This window comes from Aspergillus homomorphus (genome assembly GCF_003184865.1).
Source record: "Aspergillus homomorphus CBS 101889 unplaced genomic scaffold BO97scaffold_55, whole genome shotgun sequence".
NCBI lineage: Eukaryota > Fungi > Ascomycota > Eurotiomycetes > Eurotiales > Aspergillaceae > Aspergillus > Aspergillus homomorphus.
Window position 1 is genome coordinate 14047 of NW_020291941.1, and position 22637 is coordinate 36683.

Sequence of the window (22637 nt, forward strand, 5' to 3'; positions counted from 1 at the left end):
AGCGCTGTTATACCCTTCTAAATTTCCCACGACATGCTCCCACAGCCACTGAGTTTCGCTGATCAATTTACAGGCTTTTCTCATTGTTTTTTTTTTCTATAAAGAGGCAGATTACATTACTTGCGCATGGAAATCACTATTAGTACGTAGCGTATTCATTGTTGTCGTTGGAATTGAGTAGATTTTAAGGAGGCGAAGTACAATCACATCGCTTCAAGGCGAGTCGATCGAGCTACAGAAGCAACTTCATCCTAGTCGCCCAAAATTGGTTGGCACTTGACATTTTTGCTTTTTTGATCATTTGAGCTAGCGTTAAACATTTTGAAGCAGTCTTTTTTACGGCTATGCTGCGTAATTGCGAGCACTATCCATAAGTACAAACTTTTAATAGCAATGACATCAGAACTTGTGTAGTCTTTATCGATTCAGTGCACTAGAAGACATTCGAAGCCTAAGCCATTTTTTGGCCATCAGTACGGTGATGAACATGACTACACCTGCTTCCAGAAGGTGGCTGCCCCTCCGTTGAACTCAAATAGGCCCCCCTAAATTGCAGAGTATGGGGTTTCAATGAAACCACTATTAAGTGCGTCGATAAGCGGAAGCATCAATAGCTTCTACGGCTTCCCTTAATGATCTTATACCGAGGTCCTCGTCGAGTATTGATGACAGGGGTGGGCGAAGTGCTGCGACGACGAGTAGGACAAATCGTGCTGGCTTGACCTCGAACAAATTGCCTGTGCCAAAAAACACCGCCTGATGCATGAAAGCCAAAGTAATATAATCTTCGAATCAACGATTGACAACTCTGTGTCTTGAATCTGGCCAGTAACTCGGAAGGAAAATCATCTGCCGCTGGTATTGTAAACGACCGACCGTCCTCGCACCAGCTAATCGCCTTTTTGAATTGTGCATCATCCAACACACTTCCTCTTTGTCAGTAAAACTTTTGGCATATCATTGACGCAGACAGACTCACTCGCTAAGGCATTGAATGAAAGGCTCGGTATGCTTTGGAGGTTCGCGGATATCAGTCACTTGTGACTCATCCTTGGAATCTCTCCTGCTCCTGCTTTCATCCGGGAATGCTACACTGGGTAGATCTTGCTGATCAAGATTTGCCGGCTGCAATGAAATCGCTTGATCAGATGAGTAGGTATCCAGCTTTCGATCACTATTCAAGCCATCACAACAAGATTCTCCTGGGCCACTTTCTCCTCGACCTGAATCTTCAGAGACCTCAATATTGTCCGCAGTCCCAATAGAGCCATCAACAATCCCTAGTTGAGATTGCGGCGGCCCACATTCCTGAGGATTGTGGAGTTGGGCGACAACATTATGCCAAACTGACAGTTTCTGGTCTAGCGCAGACATATCTTGCAGGACTACTCCATTCTATTAGTAAGCGAAAATAGCTCCCCGAGCTCTGAACGGACCTTTTTCTATTTTCTCCTTCGTGTTGCGGAGTTCTTCGCGGGTCACGTGGATCGCACGCAGCTCCCTTTGGCAGTCATCTTTTCCTGGCCATGGAGAGAGAAATCGCCATGGTCGACCAGACCTAATCAAGTCAAGGTCATCTTGGGAAAGATCAAGGTCGGAATCACCGATGGTCAGCTGGTTTGGACCATCGTAATTGGGGCCAGCTGCAAGTATGAGTGATGTCCAGCTGATTTGAGGTCCTCTGACAACCGTCGGCTCCTTTGTGGTGAAGAGAGTTGCTATGATCTCGCCGACACGAGTGCCAAAAAGACACTGTCCGCGGCCAATAGCAATACTAGAGCCTGCGTTTAACACGGAATGGTACGTATCAAGATGAATTGATAATTCCCTCGTGAGACTATCGGGCAGAGCAAGGGAGCATAGATTCGCGCTGTGAGCTGTTGCGAAGACGATCGGTGCGTTTGATTGCAGAACGTGCCTGGTATTTTTAGTAGAGGGAGGAAATGTAGTTCTGTCCATGGTGTGCAAGCCAAATATGCTTCTTCGTAAGGAAAGTGTGTTGGATGAATTGGTACGGCGGGCCCTAGTAATAAATAGTTATCCGTACTAGCTTCGACCAGTCTGCCAGGAAGATAAGCCCTTTTCGACTTTTCCAGGTATCGATGAGCGAAGCCCATTAGTCCCGTTCGTTATTTGAATACGACTTTGGGTAACAGCCCACCTCGGAAAGTTAAGCTTGGCCCGCAACCGTCATAAGGATCGGGTAAATATCATGCTATAGTTGCATAATGACTTCGCTTGACGATACTCACGAGAATCGGTATCGACGAATATCCTGTTTTTTGAAGTCTATATATATAATATTCCTTTATTCCTCTTAAATGATAGTTTGAAGTCCTTCTGACATCTCAGCCAGGTTTTATTTGAATTCATAACCGCGTGTTTGATCTTCCGGTGATCATTAGTTCAACAAATGAATCATGGCTTCTCTACAGGCTCTAGAAGCCCATCATAACAAACGAGTTCAAAAGTCACTCGTCAATTGACATTATCTTTCAAGACCCCTGAATAAGCGTCAATATAGGGCACAAACATCTTCTATCTTCGATCGTTTCTGAGGTTTCAGGTCATCCTTAGTTCGAACCGAAAGGTTCCGAATTGGAAGTGAGATTTCCTTCCCCGAACGCGCATTGTCGTTCGATGCGCGTAGCACTATATCTCTTTCGCCATTTACCGAATTTCCTGGAATTTCTTCAGAAATAAGTATAGTAGGCGCCTCAGAAATAGCTGTGGATGAAGAGGAATAAGCTCTCTTGCGGGACTTTGGTAAGTTCGAATCGGTGATGCCAGTTGGGTTGAATTCGGCCAGATCCGTCAGATCTTCAAACTCATAGCCTCTTCCACGATCGTAAAAGCTCTTGTGTCGTAGCCATTTTTGAATCTCGGCGTGATTGTAGTTCTGAGACTTCCCCCCATCCAATGTGTTCGAAGAACTTGTTTCGACTTTGTCTTTGAATTTTGTATGAGAACTCCCACATGTTTCCTTTGTAGGAAGAGCGCGTGAGTCGGGTTTCTCCAGCAGAGTTTCCTTCGTCTGATCCGGTGTAGACACTGGATGATCGAGTTTAGAGCCTTGAATGGTTTAAGCTCGAAGGATGACTCACTTTCTGTTATCTTTGACGAAACACGGAAGAATGATTGACAAAAGCAGTCACTTGGTCATTGATATTGCTACCACAGTGCAAATAGACTCTGTAAGGTTCTATACAATCGAGTTTGGTTTAAATGTGTGACGCAAACCAAGGAAAGCAAGTGGCATTGAGGCCGTTTAAATAATAAAATCTCTAGGAAGCCGAGCGAGGATGACTAGGGATCCCTTTTCACAAGCCACAATGATATACTTTTTTGATCTATGTTTAGCGTGTAGATTTATTCGGTAGCTCTAGTTACTCGGTAGCTCTAGCCTTTAAGAGCTGTGCAAAAGCTGATCCGTAACAACAAGTAGATTGGCTGCAAGGTTTAAGTCAATAAAAATGCGTAGATACCGCGATCAATACTGGAGTTCCCTAGATGTAGAATAAATCTACTCATTGGGCCTATCTTCTAAACACAAGTGTGCCTGATGGCACGTTTAAAGAGCTGCGTGAGCAGATCAATCACATTTACAGTCAGTCAGCGAGAACCGTGCATCTCGAACTTGAATATTCCACGATGGTCTGATCCAAGCAGTAGCATATTCCTTGACTTAGATCACTTTCTCTGCAGTTAGACGTGTTAGGATCGCTTCTACTACAACACACTCTTGGTTGACTATGCCACGAAGGTGTTGACGGGACTTACTTCACAACACACAAAGTTGACAAAGCGGATGAAGACGATGGGTTTGCTGTTGATAATGCACGGGTTGTAACTTGACGATTCGATGGTATAACTTGGGTTGTTTCGGTGTTGATCAATTGAGAGGTAGTTTCAGACCACTGGGAATTCTTTTCAGACCACTGTGTGGGGAGCGATTGAGCGTCATTCGTAGACCTTGCCTCTGAGAGAGAATGTTGGATTGATTCCACTGAGACTGGCTTCGTCCCCTCCGCCACACTAGTTTTCGGAAAAATTGGCTGTGGCCATCTCCCTGTGGACGATATGGCGTCAGTCGAGCGGGGAGCTTGTGAGTGTTCGAAGCTAAAGCTAGTTTTGTGGTCGCCCGCAGAGGATAAAAGTGATTGAACGGAGTATGTGGTTCCTGTCACCCCCGATGAAGATTGATCGAAGATGAGATTGAGCGATTCGCAATACAGAGCAGATGGGCCCTGGCCTGTGTGGATTAAACCCTACTCTACCATGCAACCTAGTCGAAAACTTACACGGCTCTAGGGCACTATTCAGGAATGTGACACAATCGGTGGTAAGCTCTGTAGACCATGAGCTTTTCACCTCTGTCCCATTTGTCGCGAAAGAGATGGTGAGCTGCGTATACTCCATGCTACTTTGAACGATACCGCAAGCGTGCTCAGTCACTGAAGATGCAGCATCACGAACATGCCTGGAAATCTCGGTGCCAACGGCCGCATAACCGAGCAAAAAGATAATGCTAACAGCAATCAGATTCATGGTAATTTTGTTTTCAGTCTATGCGGACAGACTAGTAAACACAAGGGTTAACTGGGAAATTGCATCAGAAACGATATTCTCTCCTGGAGAAGGCTGTCGGATGACTTAAATGACTATTGAAACTCGTATTACTTCACGGATAACGAGTGGAATGCACTGTTGAAACACGCGGTCAGTGAAGCTGCCAGTAGTTTTTCATCAACTGAAAATGTGCGGATCATCAGAAAAGCTTCTGAAGTTAATACTGGCCCTCCATAAATATATGCCGGTTGAACGTGAGAGCACCGGTTCAAACATTTTCCACTGGAGGCTGGACGGGCCGTTTGAACCTTGGGGGTAATAGTTGTATTACAACTCTCAGAAGGTGCCCGCCTGTCATGGTAGTCTTTTGCTGGCTATTTGGCTGGTATGGGCATAACACAGATAGCTAGAATCTTACTGTCAAGGCCAGTGCGCAAGTTTTGTACTTGGGAGTCAACATACAAACAAGAGATGATAAACACAAAATCAAGCTACTTGATTACGTGACAGGATATCTCTTAATCTGCCAAAATTACCCTCGGAACTTGTTACTGTCAATCAGCCGTAAATTCAGGGTATTACTATCACAGACTACGTAAAAGTTGCGAGTACGAGAGCGTATGTGATGATGTGCTACCGTCCCGTACATCCGGTAAGCGTTCGCTTGGCGGAATTCCGCGGTCGCCGAGAAACCTTTATACCAGGTCCGATCTTCAAATCACACTAATGCGTTGTGGTGGACAGTTGATAGGAAGATAATCTTGTCTGACCGCCGAAGCACTTGTGTTCGATCCTGCTATGTCTTGAACCTGTCATGCACATTCTCAACAAAGTGTTGTCTCGGTCTTTCTTCTTGACGAGACTTCTCTATTGTATATTGAATAGTAGAGAGTATAAATTCGGCTGGATCATGAAACCACTGAATTAAACCACTGGGAAAGAGGTGGATCATACGCTCGGTTCCCGCTCGCGGAGGCTCTGAAGACCATGAACCTAGAAAGGCTCGACGACCTGAAAATGATTGATCCAGCCCCACAACCACCGTGGCGGACTGAAGCCTTTTCCAAGATCGACATCGAGACCAATAGAGAAATAGCGACAGAGCAGGCGGAGACAGCACGGTCCGAGTCGGACCTCGTAGTGCACTCCGACGCCTCGGGGCGTCAAGGCTACCTGAGTGCCGCAGCCGCGGTCCTCGACGACGAATCGGTGATGACTGGGAGCTTACAGATACAGGTCGGACCCATGGACCAATGGTCGGTACATGCCGCCGAACTAATCGGTATCCTTTATGCGATCAATCTCATCAATAGAATTGTACTGCAACAGCAGAGAGCCGGCCACAAACGAGCAAAAATAGTCAACCCTGCTGGGAGGACAAGGTCAGGAGGGTGGAAGTAGAATCAGTAACGCTTCTAAGACAGTCGAGGCTGTCTTGGACTTTGCGGAAGTATCCCAGCGATTTCGAAGCCGCGCGCCATAAAAGGGCAGCTAATCAACATTAACGGTGCAAAGGCCACAATAGACGCCGAGGGGGCTCTAAGTTCGTTTAAGAAGTGGTACAGGATCCATGTTTATTAAAGAGATGCAAATAGTGGCAGTAGCCTGCACATCGCCTTTGCAAGGGGTCAGGGTAAATGAAATCATCCATCCATCCATACTGTATACACAAGCTAAATAGGGGCAAATGCATGCAGTGCTTGATTCATAAAGGGTTGAAAAATGCATATATCATTTCAGGTCCTCCACAATTGAGTAAAACTTTCGTGAAATCAAGATCCTCTCTATACATGAACTCGTCAACCGCGTTCATCCTTCTGTCAACCGCCAATCCACGCTGGCAAAACTCGTTCATGTCGACAAAGCTGATGCACCATAACAGCAGAAAGGGGAGATCTAGGCCGAGTTGGGGAATTCGCCACCCAGAGCTATCGTATACTTATACTCGACAGTGCCTTGTGTTAGGGTCTGTTCAAGATATCCGTAATCGTAGAAGTCGCGGAGCCTGCATGCGCTCTGAATGCTTTTGGCGGGCTCTATCAAAGTTCCACATTTGGTGCTGATCGCAGTAGATTCCTGGTAAGTCCTTTGTTTAGCTTTTGCTATTTCTCTCAAGGCTCATGTCTTGTACTGACGTAGTTGCAGAAAAATATAGACGAAAGATTCTGGTTTGATACTCTAGCACAGCTATCTGCCGGAACGGAACAAGTCACGTTCTGCACATCGTCTAGATGCCTTATATTGGCCTTGGTATCAGTCACATATGCCAATCCAAAACTGAGAGAACATCTCGGATCGTTCGCCTGGAGATATTTTCAGCTGGGAAGCATCAGTTGATCATACATCATGTTGAGCCTATACCGTGCTTCTTTTGTCTCTTGAAGAAGTGCTATTGATAGGATATATTGGAACATCCAGAAACTAGACGTAGAATTCAGACATGATTTTCAGTCCGCGAACCCATAGAGACCTACCGTCTCGCCACTCTCTGCTTTGTAATATTTGTATTCTAATGCGCTAGCCACCTGAATCTGTTCAGTATAGTCAATGTATTCTGAGCCTTGAACTTACCCCAAGCACTGCAAGCGCAATACAGATAAACTTGAGACTGATTATCGGCATGGCAATGTGTTGTCATTTACTTGACTACAGGTGAGTTCAAGAACTACCAGCCATGGAAATGGGTACCTTGCACTCTTAAATACAGGAAGACTAATGTATATGATCATTCTAAAGAGGCCTCAAATTGAGGCTTCTGTATTTTTCAATTTTCTCTCTTTTGCAGCCTCTGTGCATGATCTTACTTTGCCCCTACTCTATTTTGACTGAGGGCAGCGATTGTTAATTATGCCTCACCAATATCATGCCTTTCTTTTCAACATGCAACTTGTGACCCTTCTAGGCGGCCCGAATCTATTGTTCCAGGTGAAAACGCGGACGCCTTTCTTTCATGTACTATTCAATTGAACTTGTAATAGAAAGCTTGTTGCTTGGTTGAAAATCGAACCAAGAAGCATGGATATATCATTCTATTCCAGAGGATATGACTATTATAATCTTGTACTATGTACCTCAAACACAAAAGGCTTGAAAATATATATGAGATGCGAACAAGTCTCAAGCCGCCGAGTGTTGAGGTGCCCACTACGCCCAAAAACTTTCCCTTATTTTCCAGTGCGTTGTAGAATTGCCTTACTGCCAGGTACCACCAGCCTACAACCTTCTACCCGAAACCACTAATCTATCAACCTAGCTCGCCGGGATTTGGCAACGAGGGTGTTAAGGCTTTACGATTCCTGATTTATAACCACTTTTAGGACAGGTAGCGGTAACAAACAGTACCAGTATCGCGTAGAGTGCCCTTTTGTGCGCCGTAGTATGGTAAAGAAGCGGAACTCTTGATTTGTGCTACTGGATTTGACAGATGGTGAAAAGTCCTTTATTGCCCCTACAGAGATCAGGGATCAGGCCCTAGAACGGAAGCGATGGCAGCCTAGTCAGGCTGGGACTGAGAGCTCATGAAAATACTTTGCTTGCTTGGGAATTCGGAAGAAGTGCTCGTAAAGTCTCGACCTTTTAAAGCTCGGCTTTCGATTACTAGACTCGCTAATAATTAAAGTCAATTAACATGCCGCAGTTATAACTTCAAGAATTTGATTAAGAGGCTTGCGATGCCGGCAGCACTAATATGGAAGTAATCGTATCTTTGGTTTCCTGTTCACTGAAGGCATAAAAGTAGGTCCGCAAGCCTAAAAGGATTTGCTCACGGACAGTGATGAACGAAAGAAGACGCTTTGTCCCGTAGCTTCCAAAGCTGAATCTCTATGTATTTTTGAACAATGAGTGAAGCTTCGAGGAAGATTTACACTTCGCTTGCAACAACATGTCGACGATATTCCTACTCTCAGATTCTCGAGCTAAGTCCAACGGACTTTGAGCATTCAAATCTAGAGCATTTAAATCAATTTTGTGGTTCTTGAGCAGAAGTTCAACAACCGCCGCACTGCGCGATTGCGCAGCTATGTGAAGTGGCGTTCGATTTGCTCGATCTCGCGAGTTCACATCTACCTGCTCATGCTCAAGCAAAATGCTTGCTATCCCCTCCAAGCAGCACAACACAGCGAGATGTAATGCAGTGTCTCCCGACTGCCCATTTTTCCGATTGACATCAATTTTCGGGTGTCCGATCAGTAATGTCACCATTGCTGCCTTGTGTTGATAGACGGCGTGGAATAGAGGAGTTACTGCGTAATCATTGAGAGCATTCACTTTTGTTCTTTTGTCTTCGAGCAGCCGGATCGCAACTGCTGTAGAACCGTAAATGCAAGCGACATGAAGGGGCGTATTACCCCGGATGTCTGTAGGGTTCACGTGCACATGCTTCTGTCCGAGCAAGAAGTCCACCACATCTGCCTTATCGGAGCGCGAAGCCATATGCAGGGCTGTCAGCTGTAAACCCCTTGATTTTCGATTGACTTTTGCGTCTGCTTCAAGTAATAATCTCACGACATCGGCATGCCCATGCTCGGCGGCCAAGCATAGAGGCGTCATTCTTTCATCGCTTGTTGTTTCGATATCGCCCCCGTGCTCAATGCATTTGCGAGAAGTAGCCTCTTTCCCGTGCTTCGCAGCCCAAAGCAAAGCCCAACTTTCATGCTGTGTTGAGTCACGTCGGTATAAGTATGGGTTGAGGATGGCATACAATTGCCGAGAGCTCCGGGCCAGGGAATTAATATCATGCTGAAAGTCAAGAGAAGCGACAATCATGTACATGAGCTCTGTAGGCAAACGGACTAAGGACATGGTGGATGGTTTCAGTCGCGAAGTTGCTGATAGGTGGTCAAGGTAATAGGATTATCGAAAGCAGCCAGGCGTTGCTGGGCTTGATATGTGGTACTTCAAAGCCAGTAAATCGATGAAGAGCGATTGATAGACAGCTTCGCGCTGCCTACTTATATGCGAACATTGAAAAAAATTACACAGTCCTACACTCGCATGGCAACGATCTCATGATCTCCAAGCACTAGTCTAGGAAACGTAGTTGACAGCTAGACGAGGAGCGGATGGTGCGTGAAAGCGAACAGAGGATTCCTTCCGTCGCGAACAGGTAAAGCGGCTTTGATGAATTCTATGAGCTTAGAGAAGATGCCCTGCCCCCGCTCGGGCTGATTGATGAAGCTCATCAGTGAAACAAGGCTTTGAAGTCAACTACTGCCTTCCCGCTCTACGTTGCCGACGCTCGAGGGAGGCTGTGTACCGAGACCAGAGATTTACCTATGTAATAATGGCCAATGAGATAGTATGTGCTCTAGCCACCAGGCATTAAATCTTACAAAAGCACGTAAGACTTTAAATCCGACGTGGTCTTCCGTATTTTCACGAACCAGCTGAATTTCAACAAGCGTTTACCTGCGGTCTCAAGACCGCCCGTGCTCGTGACAAAATAACCATAACGAATCAATTCTGATCAGGACCAGCCAGCGGTTGGTGTAATTCGAGTCTTGGAAAACATAATGCAGTATAACCTCTTAATCAATTATTCATGCGTGAAGTAATAGGGGATCGAGACTTAGTTGAATTGTGGTTTGTCGGTTCAATTGAGTGAATTTCATCGCTTGGACTACTATGTTAAGAGATTACCAAGCAAGGACACCTAGGTTTCGCCGCCTGAAGAAGTAACCACACGGCTGCCAGATCATTCCGCATGACAGCAGCCTTCAGAGCATCGTGGAAAGCTACTTTTCTACTGTCCACGCCCGATTCCGCCTTGCGGAGAAAAAGCTCCAACATTCCCGCACCTTGACATGTAGCTGCTTCCAATGTTGAACACCCTTCCAAGGTCTCAGTATCCACGATCACCCTTCTGTCCTCGAGGAGCACTTTCGCAATTGCTGTATGATTCCGACAGATTGCTGAATGAAATGGTGTTTTACCGCTAGCATCCGTCAAATTCACGTTTACTGCCTTATGCTCGAGAAGCAGTCTCACAATTGTTGTGTGATTCCAATAGATTGCTGAATATAACGGTATCTCACCGCTGTCATCCGTCAAATTCACGTTCACTTCCTTGTGCTCGAGGAGAAGTTCTACGAGCGATGATCCCCACGTCGCGCAGCCAGGTGGAGAGGCGTTCGATTATGGAGGTCCCGTGAGTACACGTTCACGTTCACTTGATCATACGTAAGTAAGCATGCTGTCGCATCCTCTGGAGCCTGTCGCACGGCTAGGTTCAATGGAGTCTCATTATTTAGGCCGCCGATCAAGTTCACATCCACCTTGGCACTTCCGAGGAACAATTTCACGACTTCCGCAACTCCGATAGCCGCGGCCAGAAGAAGGGGTGTGCAATTGCGACAGTCCTTTATGTTCGGGTCCACTCTTTTGTCCCCCAGAAGTCGTCTTATACCTTCCGTATTTAGATACCTCGCGTGGATTTAGTGACGGTATTGTGAGACATGGATTCCTGATTCATAACCACCTTTAAGACAAGCAGCTGTAACGTACAGAACCAGCATTGCGTGCAGTGTCCGTCTGTTTCCCGCAGTACGATTAAGAAGCGGACCGGTTTGGCTCTTTTTGCACTCCTCAAAATAGAAATATAATGAGATGCCCTATATGGCCCTTTACCGAGATCAGGAATCTGACACGAGGATGGACGCGATTGCAGGCCAGTCAGGCTGAGAATCCATGACAATACTTTGCTTGCTTTGGAATGGGGAAAGAAGTGCTAGGGAAAATCTAAGCCTCATAAAACCTGGCTCTGGATTATTTACCTCGCTAATGGTTCGGGTCAGATAGATTCCAGATGCCATAGTTCCAACCTTGAATTAGATGCTTGCAATGTCAGCAGCATTGGTACGAAAAAGAGTGAGGTGCCATGTATAAGTGCATGTGCGCTCCACGTTCTCACTCGGAGCTCGAACAAATCGATGTTCCGGCAAGGGTCATTGTGACTAACAATCATCAGATGTTCTCGCAGCAGGCTATGAATATCCTGCCACACACTAGCACCTTCAGATGGACACTGGATCTCGCTGAATCATCCGCAGAAATCTGGAGTAGAGCGCCACAAGGGCGGCGAAACATAAACACAGCCACCATCGACACAGACTCTGATGAGGCCCCAACAATCTCAAGGAAGTCATAATGCAATGAACCAGATTACCCAAATTCTCTTATGGGATATGCGTGTCGCCCAACTGTAAGTGTCAGTACATGGTAAGTAGACAATTAATTGAACCATACCTAGATAGAACTGCGTCTAGAATTAGTATGGAGCTCATTAATCAAGGATTGCGCAGGAGCACTCAACCAGCGCTTAAACTTCGCTACCTTTTCGTCCACAGCCATTTCAACCTCGATTCCCTTCTCTTCGATATCATTCATGCACTGTTCTCCTTGGTCTTCGATTCTATACGTACATTTTTCTGTTATGTCTTCTATTTCCCGTGAGCACTCATCAGCCTTAATCTGTATCTCAGTAATGCCATCATCGATCACCTCAGATACTTCAGCTTCTTTCGTTTTTCCGAAATCAAGAATCTGGTCTGTAGCCTCAGAAACAGCAGTATTGACGGTCTTGCCGATATATGGCATAATGCGAGTATCAATCATGACATCAACATACTGTCGGATATAGTGGCGGAGACGGCACTTGGCCTTGGCAGAGCCACTATTCCTAGACTCAGACCGCGAGTCGATTGCTGTGCCTCCCGGTGAAGCCAGCAGATGTCGGTGTCCAGATTGGATCAACACTTCGCGGATTAAATTATCAGAAACACCGCAGAGCCTTTGCGCAATACGCTCAAGACTCTCGCGGTCTATGCGATCGGAGGGAGAAGTATGCGTAAATTGAGTTGGACGAATTGAGGACGGTGAAAGCGAGAGTATACTCGGAGTGTTCGCTTCGGTAGGTGAGCCGGGCGATGGAAATGCAAGGCGCGGTGTTTGAGTACTCGGCGTGTTAACTTCCGTAGGACAGCCGAATGGTGATGGGGATGTGAAACGCGGTCTCTTTTGTCTCTCATCGGAATCAGATCCGTTAAGGGAAATTGACCCTTGGTCTCAATAAGGTTGATGAGCTGATGAAGGTCGGGGTATAGAAGACAATGGGGGAAAAATACCTCTGTAGCGTTTTCTTCCCACTGTCGTGGAACTGGATCCCTCATAGTACAAAGGTGGACCTGATTGCTGCCCTTGGTTGGATGTAGGCCCGTTGGTGTAGGGGGGTGGTTCGAGAAAGAGACCAAAGGCACGCCAATCTCTCTCGACCACGTTCTGGCGCGCATAGTCAAAAGGGTCTTCCTGAACACACTTTTTTTGTAAGGCAAGAGAGAAAGCTTCGAGCTGGGCAACTCCGCTTTCCTCGAATTGTCGTGTAGAGAAATGGATGTTCAAAGACCTGGATTTACAAATCTTTGCGAATATATCGAAATTCAAGTCTAGCGGATCAGCTGGATATAGATGCTCTATCCCAGGCGGACAACGAACAGTGCCAGGTGTACTAAGTGTTAGACTCAGTGTTATCACGTCCTTGATAGTTGGAACCCATGCGGGAAGTAAATTAATCCAATCATTTGAGAAGAGACTGACATTGCTTGGCATGGCTAATGTGCATTCTTGAACTGATTCTGGAGGAATCCTCAAGACCAGTTGTGATCTACCGCTCAAATTAGCGATGTTTGCCTCGAACGTCAGGGATATGGATCCTCTGTTAGTATGATCATTGTATGCAAGACGAAAGCGACCAAAGCGAAGAACTTCAAGATCATTTATGGAGACAATAACTGCCCTCTTCGAGACTGAGGACGGTTTTGACGGTGCGGTAGCCATTGTATTGTTGCAGAATTTACTGAGCATGAAAGGTACCCTCGATACAACGAGTAGCCCTCCCTCCCGGGCTTCGGGGAAGTGTTGAGCAGCCCTGGCTCGTGTGATAATGGAACAATATAAGTGATAAAAAATGACAGTAAAAAGTCGTAAAAGCTCTTGCGGTCTGGTCACGAGTGCGTGCCCAATCCGAACTGAGTCGGAGAGTCCTATGAGAACACAGGAATGGCAGGACTGGCGGCGAGAGCGGCAGTGAGCGAATACTTCCTTAACAAATGGTGATGTTTGAGGGAAGGATAAGACAATTATATAGGGAGGTAGAATGGAAAAGGAGCTCTTGCGGCCTGGTCACGAGTGCGTGCCCAATCCGAACTGAGTCGGAGAGTCCTATGAGAACACAGGAATGGCAGGACTGGCGGCGAGAGCGGCAGTGAGCGAATACTTCCTTAACAAACGGTGATGTTTGAGGGAAGGATAAGACAATTATATAGGGAGGTAGAATGGAAAAGGAGCTCTTGCGGCCTGGTCACGAGTGCATGCCCAATCCGAACGGAGTCGGAGAGTCCTATGAAAACACAGGGATGGCAGGACTGGCGGCGAGGCGGCAGGAAGCAGACACTCACTCTAGAAGCATAGATGTTGAAAAAGGAGATGAAATCAAGACTGAAAGGGTGAAAAGAAAAAGGGGAGGTTGGGACTTGGCAGATTGTGATATGAGTCACGTGATCAGATCACAATGTCCAGGTGTACGTCTCGGTGGTAATATTCCGGGTAAGTTAAACACCCGCAATTCGTACAGCGAAATTGCAAACCCAGCACCAACTTCACCGTTTTACCCTCTCTTATTTCTGGCCCCATTGCCAAGGCATTAGCGCGGGTGAAATATCGAGAACGATGTGACTTAGGGATCGGTATCTCTTGGCTTTACACTATATAACATATTCAAAATGAAATATGCAAAGGATGCTGACGTTCTGATTGTAGGTTCACCGCATTGTGTATTAGAAATAAATAGTCGTGGGTGAGAGTATGAAATCCAGCCTTGAGCAAGGAGCTAGCGAACGGTCTTATTGTGAACATCCGTCACCAAGGGACCATTAACTCTCTTAGAAACTAAAGAAAGGCGAGCAGAAAAAAATCTCCGCAGCGTTAGACAACATGTCCCTCTGGCCACTGATTGGTGAGCTTTGAAGGATAGTACCCAAATCCTACCCTCGCACAGCAGAGATCCCATGATATGATTCCTTAGTTTGAGACCATGAAGAAGACATCCACGGTGCAAGGGTGATAATATACTATATCTGTTTGTCATCGCTTTCCCGAAGTCGCCGTATAGGCGTAAAATGAGTCGTGTGTCAGGCTCCGACTTGGTACACAACACTCACTTGTCCTCCAAATAGAGAGATTTGCTTTCCTTATGACCTTTGGCTTCTTCAAGTGGGGAGATCTTGCGAATTTTAAAAAACCTGTTGTAACTTAGTACTGATTTTTTTTATCATGATCGAATCACCCACAGCTGGACTTTTTGTAATGCAAGGACATAGATAGTGTTAATATAGCAAATCTCCCCAATGATATGCAGGTCATCTGTGTTTTCCAAAGCCTCGTGAAGATAACCTGCTTCCTTGCGATAGTACCCCGGGAGTAAAGTAACTACCGTCTGCTTTACTTCACAGCTTCAGGAAGATTTAGCGTCTATGCGGACTTCAATTCCTCGTGCTAACTAAAGCACAACATTGGAGGCATTGTTGTTTATTTTTTCCAGAATAGATGGTGGCGTTGGTAGCGGTTGTGCTGCTGGTTTCCTAACACCCGTAGTATCGTAAACTACCCGCGTGGTGTAATGGAAATGAAGCGATTATTTTGTTAATGTTCTGGTAATCAGAGGGAATCGTGTCAATCGACTTCCTCGTTGGTCTAAAAATAGTTGCCGGATACTCATGGGTAGTATGCTGGTATCAGTGACGAGAAGGACAAGGCAACAGAACTGTAGGAGAAGTTGAAGCATGTAGACCGGGTCTCTCGATTATCTAGGGCGTTTAGCCGTCTCATACCAAGTATCATGACCTTTTTTTAATGGATTCAATGAACGGCTAGAATACACCACCACTTAATTTGAGGGGGAGGCAGGTCGGGGATCTGCGCAAAGAGTGCCATGGTGCTAGTTCAAGCCGAGATCCCCATCGGTAGATACCCTCTGGTCACTGAAAATGGCTGGACAGGTCCTTACTTCAGTCAGCTAGTCTAGTTCCTAGTCTTACTAGGCTCTTGATACTATAGGTCGTGGGTTCATTCTGGCTAGTGGTCTATTGGCCGAAGTCTCGAGCCCCTTTGTTCATCGATGCCAATTTGAGCTCAGGTAGCTGAACCTTTGCCCGGTCGTCGCACCACCTCGTAGGTTAGTCACCGGTGACTGTCACTATCTCCGAGGATGTATCAGAGCACAAAGTACTGAAACTGTGAATTACGACGAACAATTCTCTCAGCGTTGTCGAGGGCTGGAAATGCATTTTGTTGGAAACAGGAAACGATGCGCCGAAATTTATCAAAACCGAATAGCGTAGCCTCCTGGAGAAAAAGGTAAAATTCAACGTAGCCTTCACACGTAGTTGCGAGGTGAAACTACAGCGTGGAAACCAGAAAGTCAAGATGATTTGTGTCTTTATGTGACAATGAGGCAAGTTCATGCATCTACATTGGCCGACGGAATTACATCCGGTAACGCGCCTCTTTCTTCAACGCCCAGAAACGAGGTTTGATGTCGAGAGTCTACCGATCAGTCAGGGATTAATTTCGAGTCACTTCATTACAATATACTAACTGCGGTTTAATGATCGACGAAGGCCACGGATCGGTTCAGCTGAATCACATGGGTCGATAGTTTGGGATTCAGTTCATGGACCACTTAGAGCTGTTTGCCGTATGAAACAGTGGAAAAGGTCAAACAGATCCAAAAGCCTTGTTCTCTGATCTTGTCGTTAAGAACCTTAGTTCATGCTCGTCGAAAACGACCGATCTCTTCCTACTTAACTGTCGAGATATGTTTTCTATCGTTTCAAGGCGTTCAAGCTCAAGGGCTGGAAATCGCTGAAGCTGCTCGGATTTCCACAACCTCGCGCCAACAACGACACTCATAGCCATAGCTGAGAATAGAATGCATTAATGTCACAATGTGATCGTTCGGACCTCTCTCGAGGCCGATTATCCGAGCTTGAATCTATTTTACGATTATTGACTTTTTGACCACAGACGGCACAACACTAACTATTTTCTCCTGACGCCTCACGCCTGTTAGCTTCAAACATTTATCTCTCAATTACCCAAGCATATTGACTATGGTCCGCATTTTGGCGCTTGTTGAAGGAAATTGCGTGACGCGATGGGTATTTTGAATACTTTAACAGGACAGTGTGGGTTGTGCGCTCGAGCCGTTTCTGGGCCCGATTAGCAATCTCGGCAATAAGAACTATGAGACTAGACTCTCCACGGGGATAGAAAAGCTGGAGCGCTCAATAAGTATCACAAGTGAGTGTTGAGTTCAAAGAATGGCAGAATACAGAAGGAAGCACGATCCGCGGCCCGTCTACACGGCTTCTTATACCTAAGATGTCTCTGCCGGATTTCCATTCAATGATTCAAAAATGCCTACCACCACTCAATCACCGGAGCTGAGAGCTGAAGCCTAATATATGCATCTCATCTGAGTTGTCTAGGCCTGATTTGGTTCGATCGTCTGTTCGAGCTAATTGGGCATGGTAGGTCGGATCTGAATCATGTTCCGAGGACTCTTCGCATTGTAGTGCACATTCGGAGTTTTGTGATGGGCCGAAGGGGGTCTTCGCCAGCCGACTTGACTCCTCTGACCTGAGGTATACTTTTCTAGCATCATCATTTTGGGGAAGTTACGGAGCAATCGTAGCCGCTGTTTGCCCTTTGATCTCCTGATCTACATTACTGGGTAGCGCTCTACTGCGAGCAACGCGTCGTTCGAACCCTTTTTTATGAAGACCGAAATATTCGCCATTTAGGAAAGCGAAGATGAAAGAAATAGGTCATATGAGTTTCAAACAATCTTCTACTAATTGACATCATGCAACGCCAATCCGTTACTTTCTCTTCTTGTTCGGCTGACAATACTTAAAAGTTCAGCTCGAAAGGGAATGGGGCACTGATTTCTTGAATACATATACAGTAATTCGATGGAATCCTCAAGGAGCCTTCTGTCATTCCATTTGCAAATCACCGTCGGTGCTCGGCCACGACCAAGTGTCATCCTTCCATCGCTGCGTGTCTGATGCCAGCAAGCCCGGTTCAAGATAGACCTTCAGACGATTTTTTTCTTTCGTCTGGTTCTCTTCCTACCGTAAGCACTAATTAGAGGGGGTGGTCCGACATCATGATAAACGTATACGGACCGGAATAGCTAGTTTAAGGCTAGGCAGCAGTCAGTGTTGGATGACGACCTCAAATCGGTGTCAGCTGTAAAGCATAGCAAGTTTGGACGCAAGCGGCTGAGCAGCGAGACAAGATAGTCTTCCAAATTACTGCTCCTATCACAACTATAACAACGCATTAGCGAATTGGAGACACTTCATTAAGTCCATGCCCCTTTTCTTGATATCTTATCTACACTTATCCTAGTTGACTTTGATGGTTTATTTCTACATGCGGAAGCGACTTTCTACTTTAGTATGTGTAACTCTCGAATTTTGATGTTGAAAAGCGCTTTGCTCAGACTAAAATTTCAACAAAAAAACCAAGGGAGGTCGAGAAGGTTCACGAAACAATCAAGCTAGAACTCCAGGGACACTACTGTATATGTTCTAGGTGCTCACAAATAAAGCCCCTGACTTTTCGAGCCCGTGAAGCTCGAAAGTCGACTACGTAGATGCTCTGTATGAGAAGCAAGGAAAGCATCCTAAGGCCCAAAAGACCGTGAGCTTGCAAGACCATTGTGTTGTCTATCAATGGTGCATGATGATAAAGTACATGGTTTTTACTCCATGCTTTCCTGAAATTATAGAGTGATAAGTGAAAGAGGCGAAGAGACGTCCCGACTAAGTGGACTCTGATGATAGCTTCTCCTATTTTAAGAATTTCTCGAGCACACGGTACGTATTAAAAACTCAGCGATGAGATGAGCTGCCTGTGGGTCAGACAACAAGGTATCATAGTCTGCCAGACTGTTCTCCAACGCTCCTGTTGTGGCTTCCAACTTTCGGAACAACTCAGCGCGCGGGCCCGTGTACCGAGGGCACTCGAGAAGTACATGGCGCAGGGACAGCATAGGTTCGTCGCAAGTGCACCTTGGTTGTGCCTCAATAAGTAACAGCACAATTGACCTAAGACCCCGCTTGATAGCAGTCTGCAAACAATGATGGAAAACCGTTGATTCTCTGTCCACTCCCATCCCGCCGAGGAAAAGTCGCAACATTTCCAAGCCCTGATCTGTAGCCGCTTGCAACGTGGAACATCCTCTCAAGTCCTTACTATCCGCATTTACCCTTCTGTCCCTAAGAAGCATTTCCACGACTGCTGTGTGGTTCCGACGGATTGCCGAATGTAACGGTGTCTCACCTTTGTTATCTGTCAAGTTCACATCGGTTCGATGATGGTTGAGGAGAAGTTTCACGATTCCCGATATTCCCCGTCGCGCAGCCAGGTGAAGAGGTGTCCGATTACTGGAGCTCTGTACATTCACGTCCACTCGTCCATCGTCGAGGAAACATGCTATTACATCCTCTTGAGATTTTTGCACGGCTAGATGCAATGGTGTCTCATTTTTTCCGCTGCCAGCCGAGTTCACTTCCACCTTCGCCGCCCTAAGAAGTGATTTTACCGCTTCTGTATTTCCAACACGTGCTGCCAAATGAAGGGGTATACAGTCCGCAGAATCTTTCGCATTTGGGTTCACTCTCTCATCTTGCAGGAGTCGCCTTAGAGCTTCAGTATCTCTCGCCCTTGCAGCTTCGTGCAGTGGTGTTCTCTTGCGGGAATCTCCCGAGTTCACGTCAACCTCCAAGTTTCCGAGCAATAGCACCACGACCCCCATCCTTCCATTAATCACGGCCGTGAGGAGAGGCGTTTGCTGGAAAGGCTTGGTTTTCCGATTGGGATTTGCCTTCGCCTCGAGTAAAATTTTCACAACCTCCAAATGTCCATGTGTCGCTGCCACAAATAAGGGCGTTTCCCCTTTGAGATTTTCCGCTTCCACGTTTGCCCCTTCCTCGATGCACCTCCGAGTAGTAGCCTGGTTCCCGTGTTCAGCAGCCCAGTGTAAAGCTGAACTGTTGTGATGTTTTGAGTTGTGCCGGTAAAGGTGATGATTGAGGATGTCACGTGATTCCTTCGAGGTTCGGACCAGTGAATTGAAATCACGCTCAGTCTCGAAGTACTCGGCAACCATAAGGACCAGCTCCTGGGGTAGACGATTGAGTAACATTCTATCAGGGTAAATTCGAGAAGCAGCTTATATATGGTCAAGACTGGACTTCGAAAGCAGTCAGGAATTGTTTGGGTAGATTCAGAAAAGTTTCGAGGCTGGTTTAAGCCGGCCGAGAGACATCGGAGGCAGCTTTCATGTTGGCCGCTTAAATGGGAGATTATGACACTATACTGTTCTGAGAATGCCACGTGATCATGATTTTCCGAAAGCACTAGTGTGGGCAGTTCAGCTGGCAGGCAATTCAGTAATGCACTCTTTGAATGTGACATACGACTTCGTCAGGAGGACACTAGCATGTGAGCGTCATTTTGTTTAAACACCCAATGACCTTAACAGCCTATTCCCGCTCGTGACTTATGATCGGTTATGCGATCGGGGCCTGAACGCCTATGGTGAGTCGATTTTGCTTGCAATCAGATACAGTACCTCCCTGGGCTCTCCGCTGCCTTTCGGCTGTTGAGAACTGTAAATGGTGAAGTCTATCCATCCACCCGCCACCGGTCAAGAGTTCTAGTCTCCAAGACCAATTGCTCATGAAGCATTACATGATTAATGAACCTTTGAGAATTCGCATCCACCATCGGTAGTTAATTCACGAACCGGCTGACATAAAACAACCGCTTAGCTTTGATTATCCTTACTCCTAGAATGTCAGGAATGGAATTTCATTTTGTTTCGGCTCGCATGTTTGCCTCAGGCCATGTTTCACCCACTATCCCACTTGAAAGGTGCCTATTGCCCCTCATTTACGCCCTCGCTATCCTTCCGCTACTATCCGTCCGTCATGGGCCGATTCAACACCAAGTGATGGACAAATCTGGACTCGCAACGTATGGCGGAAGCACCCACTTCGCAACTTTCGCGTTGGGTAAAGCTGGCATTCACAATTCTGGCTTCTGATATCATAAGGAACGACTAGCGACAGTTTCGTCACGCGGTCTATTTATGATGAGATAACAAGTCAGGCATTTTGATGAACCCATCGCTTACTTACAACCTAACTGAGTTGAGGCAGAAGACCAGTGGTGGAGGGAAAATCCCCCGACGCTGAAAGATGATGTCAAGCTGTGCAGTGACGACAGATCGAATCACCACCGCTCTGCATCACGAAAGCAATACAGCTCATGACCATTTCGAGCCCATGAAGCTCGAAAGTCGACTATGTAGTTGCTTTGTATGTGAAGCAAGGAAAGCGTCCAGAACATCAGCATTTACATTTTTCTAGACGTATATACTATAGAAAACAAGGTTATACTACAAGATGAACACGAAGCTTGAAGGTAGATTCGAGCAAGCACTTGGACCGCTGAATTCGTATACCTCTATCCTACCAAAACGTAATCCACGGATTAGCCGAATGTGATATCTTCGAGTACTACTAACAGCGACATCCTAAGGCCCAAGGAACGGTGAGCTTGCGAAACCACTGTATTTTCTGACAATAGTGCACAATGATAGAGTACATATTTCTACTCTTGCTTCCTTGAGATCATAGAGTTGGAAGTGAAAGAGGCGAAGAGTCGCCCCGACTAAGTGGACTCTGATCACAGCGCTTCCTGTTTCAAGAATCTTTCGAGCACACCGGTACGTATCATAAGCTCAGCGATGAGAAGAGTTGCCTGTGAGTCAGACACCAAGGTATCATGATCTGCCAGACTGTTCCCCAACGCTTCTGTTGTGGCTTCCAGCTTTCGGAACATCTCAGCGCGCGGGGCCGTGTATCGAGGGCACTCGGGAAGTACATGACTTGGGGTCAGAATAGTTCCGCCTCAAGTACAACTTGTCTTTGCGGCCTCGATAAGTAACCACACAGCTGACAAGTCACGCCGCGTTACAGCAGTCCGCAAAGAGTCAGAAAAAGCCATTGTGTTCATGTCCACTTTCATCCTTGCACTGCCAAGAAAAAGTCGCAACATTCCCACGCCCTGATCTGTAGCCGCTTCCAAAGCAGAACATCCTTCCAAGTTCTCACTATCCGCATTCACCCTTCTGTCCCTAAGAAGCATTTCCACAACTGCTGTGTGGTTGCGACGGATTGCTGAATGTAACGGTGTCTCGCCACTGCTATCTGTCAAGTTCACATCGGTTTGGTGGTGGTCGAGGAAAAGTCTCACGGCTGCTGTGCGGCTCCAACGGATTGCTGAATGTAACGGTGTCTCACCTTTGTTATCTCTCAAGTTCACATCGATTCGGTGGTGGTCGAGGAGAAGTTTCACGAGTTGCGGTGTTCCCCGTGGCGCAGCCAGGTGAAGAGGCGTTTGATTAGTGGAGCTCTGTGAATTTACGTTCACTCGTTCGTCTTCAAGTAAACATGCTATGACACCCATCCGAGATACTCGCATGGCAAGAGGCAATGGTGTCTCATTTTTTGCGTCGCCGCCCGAATTCACATCCACCCTCGCCGCCTTAAGAAGTGATTTTACCGCTTCTGTATTCCAAGAATGTACTGCCAAATGGAGGGGTGTAGAGTCTGCAGAATCTTTCGTATTTGGGTTCACTCTCTCATCTTGCAGGAGTCGCCTTAGAGCTTCGGTATCTCCCACCCTTGCAGCTTCGTGCAGTGGTGTTCTCTTGCGGAAATCTCCCGAGTTCACGTCAACCTCCAAGTTTCCGAGCAATAGCTCCACGACCCCCATCCTTCCATTAATCACGGCCGTGAGGAGAGGCGTTTGCTCGAAAGGCTTGGATTTCCGATTGGGATTTGCCTCCGCCTCGAGTAAAATTTTCACAACCTCCAAATGTCCATGTGTCGCTGCCACAAATAAGGGCGTTTCCCCTTTGAGATTTTCCGCTT

At 46.5% G+C, this 22637-nt stretch overlaps 7 protein-coding genes across 7 annotated transcripts; all 7 read right to left on the minus strand.

Moving 5' to 3' along the window:
• Positions 1–341: 341 nt before the first annotated feature.
• Positions 342–2092, minus strand: BO97DRAFT_408620 (uncharacterized protein). Its single transcript, XM_025695906.1, has 3 exons — positions 1437–2092; positions 980–1385; positions 342–926 (listed from the first exon to the last, which is right to left on the minus strand). Exons 1-3 carry the CDS (start codon positions 1957–1959, stop codon positions 608–610), a joined length of 1248 nt encoding a protein of 415 aa, XP_025547114.1. The 5' UTR covers positions 1960–2092; the 3' UTR covers positions 342–607.
• Positions 2093–2348: 256 nt separating this feature from the next.
• BO97DRAFT_480908 (uncharacterized protein) lies at positions 2349–4670 on the minus strand. The gene is made up of 4 exons (XM_025700782.1): positions 4302–4670; positions 3781–4252; positions 3105–3154; positions 2349–3051 (listed from the first exon to the last, which is right to left on the minus strand). Exons 1-4 carry the CDS (start codon positions 4546–4548, stop codon positions 2516–2518), a joined length of 1305 nt encoding a protein of 434 aa, XP_025547115.1. The 5' UTR covers positions 4549–4670; the 3' UTR covers positions 2349–2515.
• Positions 4671–6465: 1795 nt separating this feature from the next.
• On the minus strand, positions 6466–6866 carry BO97DRAFT_355160 (uncharacterized protein; the record flags this gene model as incomplete). Its single annotated transcript, XM_025692127.1, has 2 exons — positions 6466–6645; positions 6705–6866. Coding segments are annotated over 2 exons (342 nt in total), but the record flags the coding sequence as incomplete, so codon positions are not given.
• Positions 6867–8472: 1606 nt separating this feature from the next.
• Positions 8473–8808, minus strand: BO97DRAFT_325858 (ankyrin repeat domain-containing protein; the record flags this gene model as incomplete). The annotated part of the gene is made up of 1 exon (XM_025691308.1): positions 8473–8808. A coding segment is annotated over one exon (336 nt), but the record flags the coding sequence as incomplete, so codon positions are not given.
• Positions 8809–9150: 342 nt separating this feature from the next.
• On the minus strand, positions 9151–9372 carry BO97DRAFT_332512 (uncharacterized protein; the record flags this gene model as incomplete). Its single annotated transcript, XM_025691351.1, has 1 exon — positions 9151–9372. A coding segment is annotated over one exon (222 nt), but the record flags the coding sequence as incomplete, so codon positions are not given.
• Positions 9373–11814: 2442 nt separating this feature from the next.
• On the minus strand, positions 11815–13401 carry BO97DRAFT_418079 (uncharacterized protein; the record flags this gene model as incomplete). Its single annotated transcript, XM_025696504.1, has 2 exons — positions 11815–12626; positions 12693–13401. The coding sequence occupies 2 exons, from the start codon at positions 13399–13401 to the stop codon at positions 11815–11817; spliced, it is 1521 nt and encodes a 506-aa protein (XP_025547119.1).
• Positions 13402–18916: 5515 nt separating this feature from the next.
• Positions 18917–22608, minus strand: BO97DRAFT_311867 (ankyrin repeat domain-containing protein; the record flags this gene model as incomplete). Its single annotated transcript, XM_025691229.1, has 2 exons — positions 18917–19210; positions 22444–22608. Coding segments are annotated over 2 exons (459 nt in total), but the record flags the coding sequence as incomplete, so codon positions are not given.
• Positions 22609–22637: the final 29 nt, after the last annotated feature.

Bases quoted from the DNA above. Each gene is read 5' to 3' on its own strand.
- BO97DRAFT_408620 (XM_025695906.1), bottom strand. From the start codon at position 1,959: ATGGACAGAACTACATTTCCTCCCTCTACTAAAAATACCAGGCACGTT. The intron at 1,386-1,436 runs GTCCGTTCAGAG...AGAATGGAGTAG, and splicing joins GAAGGAGAAAATAGAAAAAG to TCCTGCAAGATATGTCTGCG. The intron at 927-979 runs GTGAGTCTGTCT...ACAAAGAGGAAG, and splicing joins TTCATTCAATGCCTTAGCGA to TGTGTTGGATGATGCACAAT.
- BO97DRAFT_480908 (XM_025700782.1), bottom strand. From the start codon at position 4,548: ATGAATCTGATTGCTGTTAGCATTATCTTTTTGCTCGGTTATGCGGCC. The intron at 3,155-3,780 runs GTAAGTCCCGTC...TCAATGACCAAG, and splicing joins TCAACTTTGTGTGTTGTGAA to TGACTGCTTTTGTCAATCAT. The intron at 3,052-3,104 runs GTGAGTCATCCT...TCGATCATCCAG, and splicing joins TTCGTCAAAGATAACAGAAA to TGTCTACACCGGATCAGACG.